General features: G+C 41.2%; 3 protein-coding genes across 3 annotated transcripts; 1 reads left to right on the top strand and 2 right to left on the bottom strand.

The window, feature by feature from the left end:
• The first annotated feature begins 356 nt into the window (after nt 1-356).
• LOC142613064 (nifU-like protein 1, chloroplastic) lies at nt 357-2,611 on the top strand. The gene is made up of 3 exons (XM_075785249.1): nt 357-807; nt 1,927-2,060; nt 2,161-2,611. The coding sequence occupies exons 1-3, from the start codon at nt 477-479 to the stop codon at nt 2,347-2,349; spliced, it is 654 nt and encodes a 217-aa protein (XP_075641364.1). The 5' UTR covers nt 357-476; the 3' UTR covers nt 2,350-2,611.
• Nucleotides 2,612-2,973: 362 nt separating this feature from the next.
• LOC142613063 (uncharacterized) lies at nt 2,974-4,349 on the bottom strand. Its single transcript, XM_075785248.1, has 5 exons — nt 4,038-4,349; nt 3,802-3,920; nt 3,496-3,684; nt 3,352-3,403; nt 2,974-3,268 (listed from the first exon to the last, which is right to left on the bottom strand). Exons 1-5 carry the CDS (start codon nt 4,293-4,295, stop codon nt 3,146-3,148), a joined length of 741 nt encoding a protein of 246 aa, XP_075641363.1. The 5' UTR covers nt 4,296-4,349; the 3' UTR covers nt 2,974-3,145.
• A 5,081-nt stretch (nt 4,350-9,430) lies between these two features.
• LOC142612119 (uncharacterized) lies at nt 9,431-9,883 on the bottom strand. Its single transcript, XM_075784243.1, has one exon. The coding sequence runs from the start codon at nt 9,881-9,883 to the stop codon at nt 9,431-9,433; it is 453 nt and encodes a 150-aa protein (XP_075640358.1).
• Between the last annotated feature and the right edge of the window lie 1,684 nt (nt 9,884-11,567).

Here is an 11,567-nt window from a genome sequence, read left to right as displayed (position 1 = left end):
ACAAGTCTCTTTCCTCAAATTTTTTTAAAACAAAAAAAAATCTGAATACTAATATTATATTAAGATAAAATTTAAACTAAAATATACTTTGACTCTTAAAAATTTGAAGTCTTATCTTAACTTTTTAATTTTGTTTTATCCATCTGATTGAAGAAATTAATAACATTTTAAAAACAAAACAAAATTGAAAATATCCAAAACTTTACCTATGGTAAAAGTTAAAAAGTAGGGTAAAGTTGATTTTGAACCAATGTTCCTCCAACACCGCACAGTGCAGAGTGCAGAGTGCAGAGTGCAGAGACAGACAGACACACACACACACACCAGTCCACTTGTATTACTTTTCATATTTACAGCTAATCGACCCCCCTCAACTTTCTCAAAATCCCAAAATCTCCCAAAACTTCATAAAATCTTTTTACCAAACTCAACGGCAACGCAGCTCCAGCCTCAGCCTCCAACTTCCAAGTCCGAAAATGGCGTCTCTAGCAAGCACAGGCACAAGAATTCCCAGAACCCCATCAACCTCTTTCCCCAAAATCCCATCCAAATCCCACCAATACCCACAATCCATATCTCTAAAACAACCCCACCAAAAACTACTTCTAGCCATTAAGGCCTCGAACCAAAGCACAACTAGCTCTTCTTCTTCTTCTTCTCCAGGATTGTACTCTGCCCAGAAATTCGAGCTCACTGCTCAAAACGTGGACTTGGTTCTCGAGGATGTTCGGCCTTACCTCATTTCTGATGGTGGAAATGTCGATGTTGTCTCTGTTCAAGATGGTGTCGTTTTTCTCAAACTCCAAGGTGCAAATATCACCCTTTTTTTTAATCTGCTAAGCTTAATATTTTTGTTAATTTTTATTGAGTATTGGGGTGTTTTTTGTTTTGTTATTGTGTACCTTGTGGTTCAAGTAATTTTAATGGTTTTGTTTTTACAATATTTGTTGTTTAAAACATGGAGTTAGATCATGAACTATTGGTATGATCAATCATGTAGGTCGTAGGATTGCAAGCAGTATTTCTGTATCTATGTTTCATGAAATGTACCATTTGAAGTTTGTTTTATTGAACCCACAAGTCAAGTTAATTGGGGAACATTTATTTGTTGCCTTGGATTGGTGATTGGTGGTATAGAATAGATGAACATGTAATGAATGAAAGGAAGTTGGATCAAAAGCTTGGAGTATTATGAAATTTCTTGGGAGTTTGTAGTGAAAGAAAGAGCCCAAAATTCTGTGGCTGTTTCAATGTGTTTGTGCTACTACTCAACTTAACATAATTGTTAGAACTCATTATTTGATTGATTTATTATCCTTCAAAGTAATTTTTTTAAGGATTTTGGTTTGCTGGATTACCTGTGTTGCTGCTTTCATCAAACATTTTGATGTAAAATATGTAAATTTCAAAGCTACCGATTTGCATATTGATATGATTGTCCGAACTTTTATATTTTATGAAGCATCACTAGATGTTGAAGCTTTTCGCCAAATATCCCTTATTTATTTGACAATTAGGAAATATTTCACATTTGGCACCACTGGAATCGGATCCTGAACAGACCATATACTGAGACACATGAATTGGATATCGCTTCTGAGGGAAGGGTGAATCTGGTAACTCTGCGTGATAGAGTGATGTGCATCCAGATCATTGCCTAACCCTGCTTGATAGGGTGATGCACATGCAGATTGTTGTCTACCTCTATTCTGGATGGTTGGATTAATATCATAAGCCTTAAATTTTCCAATCATCAGTAAGAAAAGACGGGAAGGAAAACAATATTGGTTGATTTGGTGAATGGTTCTCATTTCATTTCCACAAAATATATAATTCTTGTTCTTGTGTCTTTTTTAAGTACGCATTGCAAACATGTAACTCTGTTAAACCCAGCTGAGACTTCTGTGGCTTTGAACTAATATGCAGGAGCTTGTGGGAGCTGTCCTAGCTCAACAACTACAATGACAATGGGGATTGAACGAGTACTGAAGGAGAAGTTTGGAGATGCAGTCAAGGACATTCAACAGGTATATGATGAAGCACAGGAGACTAATGTTGAGGTGAGTTTTATACTGACATTAGCTCATAAGGAAAGAGAATAAGAATTTAGTTGATTTTTATTCAGTGATCATGACATTTCTATATGCTCTGCCATTGCAGGCAGTGAATGCTCATCTTGACATATTGAGACCAGCCATTAAGAACTTTGGTGGGAATGTGGAAGTGTTGTCTGTTGAAGGTGGGGATTGCCTTGTAAAGTACATGGGGCCGGAGTCCATTGGATCAGGAGTTAAAGCAGCAATTAAAGAAAAGTTTCCTGATATTGTGAATGTTGTGTTTACAGACTAGTTTGCTCATAATTTTAGAAATTCAGCTAATTTGTTATATATTCTGCATTTTCCATTGGGACAGGGATCACTTTGTCGAGCATGGTTGAGCTGCAACTTCTGAAGCCAACTTGTCCAAGTAATTCATATATTAATGAGCTAAGGCAGTACATGTAATGCAATGCATACTTTTGTCTTGGATTGTACCATGTATCTTATATTATAATTTCAATAGATGGATCCTGTGGCTCAGAGTGCACAGATCAAATATTCCTTGCTCACAAGATGATTTGTCATTTATTTATCTTTTTTTTTTTTTTTTGGTAGAAGATTTGTCTTTTTTTTTTTGGTAGAAGATTTGTCATTTTTTTTTTTTTTTAATCTCTACACGAATGTTGTTCTGAATGAATCACCCTCTTCATTGTTGGCCTTGGGTAAAAATTATTGTCCCCATTGATTCATTTGGGTGTAGATTTAGCTTAAAAATTGTTTGGATATCTTCTTGGTGTAGATTGCTGCTACTTTGGAAAGATCTGTTTTAGTTATGCCCGTTGGAAAGCTTTATATCAGCTATTGCTAATTACAGTATATACTTAAACCAAAACTAATGGACACAGCAAAAACAAAAAAACAAAAAACACTAATGGATCCATAAGATGCTTTTCTAAGGTAGCTTCATTTATTGTAGATCAATACAATTTAGTTCGCTAACTAAACATATTAGATTACATCATTAGCTCTACTCAGTTCGACTTGGTTGCCTTTTCTTAAACTTTGGCTCAAGCCATGGCACTAAGTCCTGACTAAACATATGTTGTCTAGGCAGACTTATTGTCTGTGTCATCGGCAGCAGCAGCATTAATTGATTTCAACCAGCGTGATAGATTGATCAAAAATATTGTGTAAACAAAATAGCATGTAACTGTCCAGCTGACTAATCCCTGCATACAACAGAAGTCTCAAATGTTAGGAAATTGAAGATTTAAAGGAAAATTTGCATTCAGTCAGTTCTATGGTCTATTACCTGGCCAAAGATTTCTATGTTTGCTTGTGGATAATACCAAAGGTGGAAGAACCTGAATGCAAACATCAGACAAATCCTTTAACACCTATAGATTTTTCAGTTAATGATAGATGCTGAATCCATTGAGAAAGAAGATAGCCTTACTTCATCATGGGAATCTCAGCCAGTGGGCAGCCAATTCCAACAATGCATGCTAGGGTGAACCCAAGACATGTCCTTTCCAGGGAAAACCAGATGAACTCTGCTGCTGCAAATAATATGTAGGCCTCTACATTGTCTGCTACTCCAGCTTTATAAAGCACAGCACTCAGTTCAATAAATAGCACCAGTGCTCTGAGTTAAACAAGGACATAGCTGTTATCAGGTAATACATGTCACAAACTGGAAAATAAACATGCATTCACCGAGTTTTGGGCTTGTTTTACGATTTGGAGATCAAAGATTGCTCACATCAGTGAAAAAGCTGCTTTCTCTGGGGTCCCCTCTGATTTCTTTGAGGAGGCCCTTTCATCCAAGAAGAGTTGAAGCAACCCAATAGTGCAATAAAAGGATCCAAGCAAGAAAGGAACCTAGCAACATTAAGCATTTTAAGAACATGTAAAGCTGCAATAATCTGGCATCTGTTAGACTTTTAAACAAGTTCAAAAATAAGAGGGCTGAAAAAAGGGCTCAGAAACTCAATTTACCCAGATGTCTGTGTGGAGAGGACCAATATCTATTGAGCCACTTTGGTATTCCACAAGATTCACCCTAGAATGGAGTCCATCAATAAGGGGACCCAAGAAGAAACCTGAACCCAAAAGTGAAGGCCAAGTGGTTCTAAGGCTTATTCTTCTTTGCTCTCTCATGCTGCAATAAGTTTTAGGTAGAAAACTTTTGGACTTAGCTTGATGAGGGGCATTGTGAAAAAAGGAAGAGGACCCGAAAGCAATAAAGGCTTGCATTCTTCTATCCTCACTTTAGGCCATTCTTAGTTTCAGACAACTTCTATAATATCGGCTAGAAGAAGACAGTACCAAATTTAATTCTCCAGTAAGGTTTGGAAAGCCCATTAATCCAAGACCACAAAATGCATGGCTGAGATTTTTTCCACTTTAAGATGGACAAAAAAAAAAAAAAAAAAATCATGTTATGTCATTATGTCCAATCAATAGCAGATGTGTTACCTTGGATTTTTGTCACCCTCTTTTATCTTTACTAAGGTTAATTTTAGGTATAGCTTTTTTTAATTGTGCTTTAAAAAACAGTTTTATTTTTGTTATTGCTACTCACTTTGATCCTAGCTTATTTGTATTTTTTTTCCCTTTTTGTTTTTTTTTTTTAATAATATAACTTTCAGCTTTTTAGTAATAATTACTTTTTTAATTTTTGTCACACATCTAACATAAAAGTAAAATTATATCTTTTAATAAATACTATACAAATAAATTATTAGAAATAATCATAAATATGCATGTATACCTAAATTCAACAACAACAACACCAGTCCAGTGGTGGCTCCAAGAATTATTTTTAGGGTAGTCACTTAGAAACTTAAATTATACAAAATTTAATAAATAAATAACTTAAATATATCAATGATGATGTCGGAAATCCTCAATGAGCCACACGGTCCTTCCGTGCTCCAAATAGTACCTGCACAACGCAAAGAGAAGAAGAAGAACCTACGAAGAGTACCAGTGTGGTACCGGCCAAAAACCTTCCACAGTCATGTTTTAGAGTGTCAGAGTTAGGGTAAATTATGCGTACCTTCGTTTGTGAGGGTTTTGGGGGTTTTTATAATAGCGTAGGGTTGACATCCATTCCTTGGTTAAGAAGTTCTTTCCTTGTAGGAGAAAACCTCTTTAATCTGCGTATCTCCCTGAATCCTTTCCTTATAGAAGTCTTCTTGATCAGGGGTAACTGTGGGGCGCAAGATTTTTCCTTATACACACATGCGTAGAGACCAAATAAGGTCATGTCAAATTTGTCAAAGATATGTGCATCCCCTTCAGCTTATCCCCGTGCTTGAGATGCAGTCGTCAGCTTCCTGTGCTTGAGATGCAGTCGTCAGCTTCCTGTGACGTCATCCAAGATGCAGTCATCAACTTCGGGGTGGAGCCGTAGACTTTACACTAATGCTGTCTCTCATGAGTGAAGCTATCGACTTTGTTTATGACCGTTGCCTTGTCATGTGTGAATATCAATATTACAAAATTACCCTCATCAGCTGCCCCCTACTCCATAGCCTCGTCAGCTTTAGCTGATGGGTTATGGAGTTAGCTTTGCAGTCTTTATTATTAATTATTATTTGTTTAGAGGAAAGAAAGGTCATTTATGAGTGATTCCTCGAGCAACCTTTATTAAATGATTGGGTACATGGTGTGAGCTAATTGGCCCCGCTTCTGGACGAGCGTATCGCTTCGTCTTTCGTGCATTTTCTGCCTATATATATCTCCCTTCCTCCCCTCAATTCTCCCATTTCATCTTTGCTGATTGTAAGAGTGAACTCGTCATTTTGATTTTTCTTGCGCCTGTCAACTTGTTGATTTCGTCATCTTTGCTGCCATCTGCTCACTAAGACCGTCATCCCTCAAGCAGCCGTCCACTAATCAAGTAAGCCCTTTTACTTTTGTTTGTTGCTATTCTCTTAGAGAGACCGTCAACTTAGGTTCTTAGAAAACCTTTGTCGCTCGTAGGTAAATAGATGTCCATAGAAGCGACGAGTGAGCAGTCGTCAGTTTGTGATGGAGTGGGCTACGACGAAGTTTTCCCGTCAGGTCATGAGCCTGAGGAGGGATTCTCAGGGTCGTCAGAGAGGGAGCCGTCCGCCCATTCTCCTGACGGTGAAGTGGAGAGTCAAGTTGGAGAGAAGGGTGAGGAAGTAGAGGGCGACGACGGGGATGGTGAGGGAGGAAAGGTTGAAGATGACAAGGGTGAGGGTAGTGGTGATGAGGGAGTTCCTGAGGAAGGAAGCTCTGGGAGCCCTGGTGACGGTCACACTCGTCCTTTTATTCTCCCCAAAATCTGGACAGTGAATGACTTTTATCCAACAATAACGACCAAAATATTCAATGGCTTGAGGGACCGCTTCCAAATTCCTGATAATATTCCAATCCGTCTACCTAGGAAGTATGAGAAATGATACTTTAGTAAGACCGCGGACTTCAGCATGTGTCATGCCATGTTCTCAGCTGGATTGAGGCTTCCTTTGATGGCACTACACCGTCAGCTGGCCACCTACCTTGGCCTATCCGTTAGCCAAATTGTCCCAAACGCTTAGAGGATATTTATAGAGGCTGAAGTTATCTGGGGTCGTTTTAGTAGAGGAAATCGTCAGTTAACCTTGGACGAGTTCTTTTGGTGCTACAAACCACAACGCATCTCCTCGTCTAAGGGTATAGATCATTTTGCAGCAAGGCAGAAGACACTTAGGCTTGTCTCAGAGATGCCCGACTCGAATAAAAATTGGAAGAGTAGATACTTTTTTGTTCAAGGGATGAATTGGGTGTGCCGTTGGGACAAGTGGGTGACGATGCCTCATGGTTTTGACAATACCTGGGGCATCGTCAAAGATTCAGGTTTAGTACCATCTGCATCTTTTAATGTCATCTACTTGGTATTTACTAATGTTGATTCATGGTTTTAATGCCATCAATTTTCTTTTGTTGTGTAGCCAGCGTCTGCCTTCACATTATAGGCGAGCAGGAAGCTTTCATTCGTCGGGTTTTGCAGATCCCTTTTGACGAACGCATGTGTCGGGACATAATAACCCTTGACACTATACACGCTTTCTGCGGTGGTCCCGAGCCGACGCCTATAGCTCGCAGATTGGACGATTACTCTTGTCGGCGTAAGTAATATTACATGTTTCTTTAGTCTCGTCGTCTTTATCAGTGTCTGCCTTCTTAACATTGGTTTCTTGTCCTTCATAGAAATGGAGGCAGTGAGATAAAGGGCCTTAGTGAGGGCAACCGCTGTGAACAAGAAGAAGAAGGAGAAGGACGAAGCTTTATCGTCTCCTCTCAAGGACGTTACCAAGGGGGTTCCCAAAAGGAAGAGTGAAGGGAAAGATGACCGTCCTCTGAAGAAAGGGACGGGCATTTCCATTGGTGACGTGAAGCAGAAGAAGTCGTCGCCTCCTAAGCCCACTCATGGAGCTGGCAAAGGTCTGATGACGGGAACCGGCCCCATCGGTGAGGGAACCCGTTGTCTCCTCACACACAAAGGCTATGCCGCCGAAATGGTTGAATCAATCATCAAAGAAACGGACGTGGAACCGTGTGCTGATCAAGAGACGAAGGAGTTGGGGGCGTCAGGCCTCTTTGATCTTTTAAGGGTGTGTTTTAACTTTCTTACCCCTTTGCTTTATTCGTTGGTTGATGGTCACAATTCCTTTTCAGGCCTTGGTTTGCATGAAAGCCCTGCAAGATAGGTGCGTGGCTGAGGAAGGGATTATCACTCGTCTTAGGAAGCGTAATGAAATGCTAACTAACAAACAGGATCAATACAAGGACGCCCTTCGCACTCTCAACAAGAAGGTCACGGAGCTACAAGAGGAGCTGAAGGAGGAGACCCGTCAGCGGCAAGAAAAGCAAGAGGCTAAGGCGATCATGCAGAAGGAGCTAACGGCTCTAGTAGAATAGGTGGAGACGGCCAGGGCTGACGTGGTAACAGAATTCAAGGCTTCCTAGCCTTTTATTGATGCCTGCGTTATGGTGACGGATTTGAGGATTGCCTAAAACAGGTCAAGTCCGTCAACCCACACTTGGATTTATCCAAGGTCACCATGGACAGCCCCCTGCTGTCTACTCTAGCTAGCGACACCACCCTTGAGAAAAGTGACGACTCCACTCAGTCAGAGCGGGATCCAAAAAATGATGGCCTCGTTTTGGCTTAGCCTGTTGCGGAGAACCCTGTTACTCCTCTGATCCCGTCCACTGAAGCCAATGATGCTGGGAACCCTTCTGTCCAAGACCCTCCACCTAAAGCTGACGAAGACCCTTTGGCCAAGAACGTCTAGGACCCTCAGCTTTTTATTTTTTATTACTAATGTATTTCGTCCATTTTCCAGATGATGTTAAGGCCCTTTTGTTTTTTTTTTTTTTTTGGGCTTTCTATTGTAGACACTTTATACTGTGGCATTTTTCTACACTAGTTGCTTTAATTAATCTTTATGCATTTTTTACTAGTACATGTGTCTCAATTGTATGTGAATGTGTGCTTAAGGATTATGTACATTTATTTTCGGATACTAGGACTATCCTGTCGGCTTGTGGACTTAGCCTCATTAGCTTTGTGGGCTAATTAATAGGTTCATCCACTTACGAGCTTAATAAGCCCATCAACTTGTGGACTAAACTTGTCTACTTCTGGCCTTTACTAGTTCGTCTTCTTGTGGAACTGATAATCTTGTCCATTTGTGGTCTTGATAAACTCGTCCACTTTGTGGACATAGCAATGGACTCGTCCACTTTGTGGACCTGGTAATAAGTTCGTCCACTTTGTGGACTTATAATAGCTCGTCCACTTTGTGGACTTGGTAATATGTTCATCTATTTTGTGGACTTATAATAAGCTCGTCCACTTTGTAGACTTGTAATGATTTGTTCTTATGGGATAAACTTGTCTATTTACAGACTAAGTCATGAACCCGTCCACTTAATTATGGATCCGTCCACTTGTAGACTTGATAAAATTAGGCCATCCCTGTGGGATGAAATCGTCGACTTAATGGACGTAACCTTGGGTCTGTCCACCTGTGGACTTCATATTGACTCATCTTCACATGATAATGTCGTTCACTTTTGGACTTAATTACAAATCCATCCATTCGTGGACTAACGACTCCATCCACTTGTGGACTTGTTAAGCATGTAGAATAAACACGTAGAAACAAATAGATACACCAGTCATTTCTGAGTAAACTCCTCTTATTATGATAAATGTATGTAGAAAAATTGTTCTTTAAAGAAAAGACTGGCACTATGGGCTTAAAAGGTACTATAGCAAAAATGAACTAAAATAAATTGGAGAATGAGGAGTGTCACTTTTCATGTTATCATGTCTACTGGTACTATTTTCGGAGATGCTCGGTGTTCTACGGGTGGTGCAACTTCTGTCCGTCTAGTGTTTCCAGGTGATAGGTGTCTTTCCTCAGCCATGACGTGATTCTGTAGGGTCCTTCCCAATTTGGGCCGAGCTTTCCTTGTGTGGGGTCTCTAGTGGTGCCCATTACTTTCCTTAAGACAAGGTCTTCAACTTTGAAGTCTTGGTGTTTGACTCGGGATTTGTAGTATTTGGCCATAAGGTCCTGGTATTGTACGAGTCCTTGTTCAGTTATTGCCCTGACTTCGTTAACTAAGTCAAGCTGTAGACGTATGGCCTCATCATTCTTCCCCTCGTTGTGATTGTCCACTCTGTAGCTCGTGAGCCCGACCTCAGCTGGGATGACTGCCCCACTTCTGTATGTCGGTCGAAATGGCATTTCTCCTGTGGGGGTTCTAGTTGTCATCATGTATGCCCATAGTACGCTAGTAACTCCTCTGGCCATACGCCCTTTGCCCCCTCAAGCCGAATTTTGATGATTCGAAGCAAGGATCGGTTCGTGACCTCAACTTGTCCATTGGCTTGAGGATGGGTAAGGGAGGAATAGTGGTTCCTAATCCCTAATTATGAGCAGAAGTCCCTAAAGGAATCGTTGTCGAATTGCTTCCCGTTATCTGAGATCAGGACCCTTAGGATCCCATACCTGCAAATGATGTTATTCCAAACAAAAAGCTTCTTACATTCTTCTCCGTGATGGTGGCCAGGACTTCAGCTTCTACCCATTTGGTGAAGTAGTCTATGCCGACTATTAGGAACTTCAACTGTCTCACTGCTATCGAGAATGGGCTCATAATGTCAAGCCCCCATTGAGCGAATAGCCACGGGGCTGTTATCGGAGTCAGCTCTTCCGTTGGCTATCTGATGATGTTGCTGAACCTTTGACATTTGTCACAGGTTTTGATATAAGTTTGGGCATCCTTCTACATAGTCGGCGAGTAATATCCAGCTCGAAGCAGCTTATGTACCAATGACTGTGACCTTGAATGGTTGCCACAGATCCCTTCGTGCACTTCTCTCATGATGTAATCTGCTTCCTCGGGACTTAAACATCTTAGGTACGGTCAAGAAAAGCCCCCCTTGTACAGGATGTCTTTTATCGAGACGAACCGTGCTGCTTGAACCTTCAGCTTTCTTACAGCCTTTTTACCGTCGGGTAGTATGCCGTCTTTCAAGTAAGAAACTAATGGGTGGTCCAATTTCTTTCGGAACCTATTTCCTGCACATCGATGACATCTATCAGTGGCAAAAGCTGAATAAAGGAAAGTACCTTGTCGGGGGTGATCATGTGTTCTGCCGATGCGGCCTTGGCAAGACGGTCGGCTTGCTCATTCTCTCGTCTTGGGATTTAAACAATCTTGGCTTGTAGGTCGTTCACCTTTCTCTTTGCTTGCTCTAGGTATCTCTTCATCCTCTCACCCTTACATTCATAATCGTAGTTTACTTGATTTGTGACGACCTGGGAGTCACAATGGATAATTATACTCGCGGCCCCTACTGCCTTGGCGAGATCTAGTTCTACTATTAGAGCTTCGTACTCAGCCTCGTTGTTGGTCGTATGGAAGTCAAGACGAACCATGCATTCGATCTCATCCCCTTCTGGAGAACGAAGTACAATGCCTGCTCCACCAGCTTGTCTGTTGGATGACCTGTCAATGTGTATACTCCATTGTGGATACTCTCCTACCCCCTGGCTTTCTACATTGGTGACTCCGCAATAAAGTCAACGATCACCTACCCCTTAATGGCAGTATGCGGGAGGTATTGTATATCAAATTCACTTAACTCTACTGCCCATAATGCCATCCATTCGGTAGCGTCAGGATTGCTCATTACTCGCCGTAAGGGTTTGTTGATCATGATGATCACCGTGTGAGCATGGAAGTATGGCTTGAGCTTACGGGCTGCTATAACTAAAGCGAAGGTGAGCTTCTCCATTGGGGGTATCTTTCCTCCGCGCCTCTTGAGTGACTGGCTTGTGTAGTACACGGTTCTTTGCACCCTCTCTTCTTCCCTGACTAAGGCCGCGCTGACGGCAGCTGAGGATACCGCCAAGTAAAGGAACAGTTCTTCCTAAGCTGGGAGGGACTCAACAATGGAGGGGACGAGAGTCAGTCCTTCAGGTCTTCGAA

This window comes from Castanea sativa, chromosome 10 (genome assembly GCF_040712315.1).
Source record: "Castanea sativa cultivar Marrone di Chiusa Pesio chromosome 10, ASM4071231v1".
Lineage (NCBI taxonomy): Eukaryota > Viridiplantae > Streptophyta > Magnoliopsida > Fagales > Fagaceae > Castanea > Castanea sativa.
The sequence above is the reverse complement of the archived record's forward strand: the minus strand, read 5'-3'. Positions and strand labels throughout refer to the sequence as shown.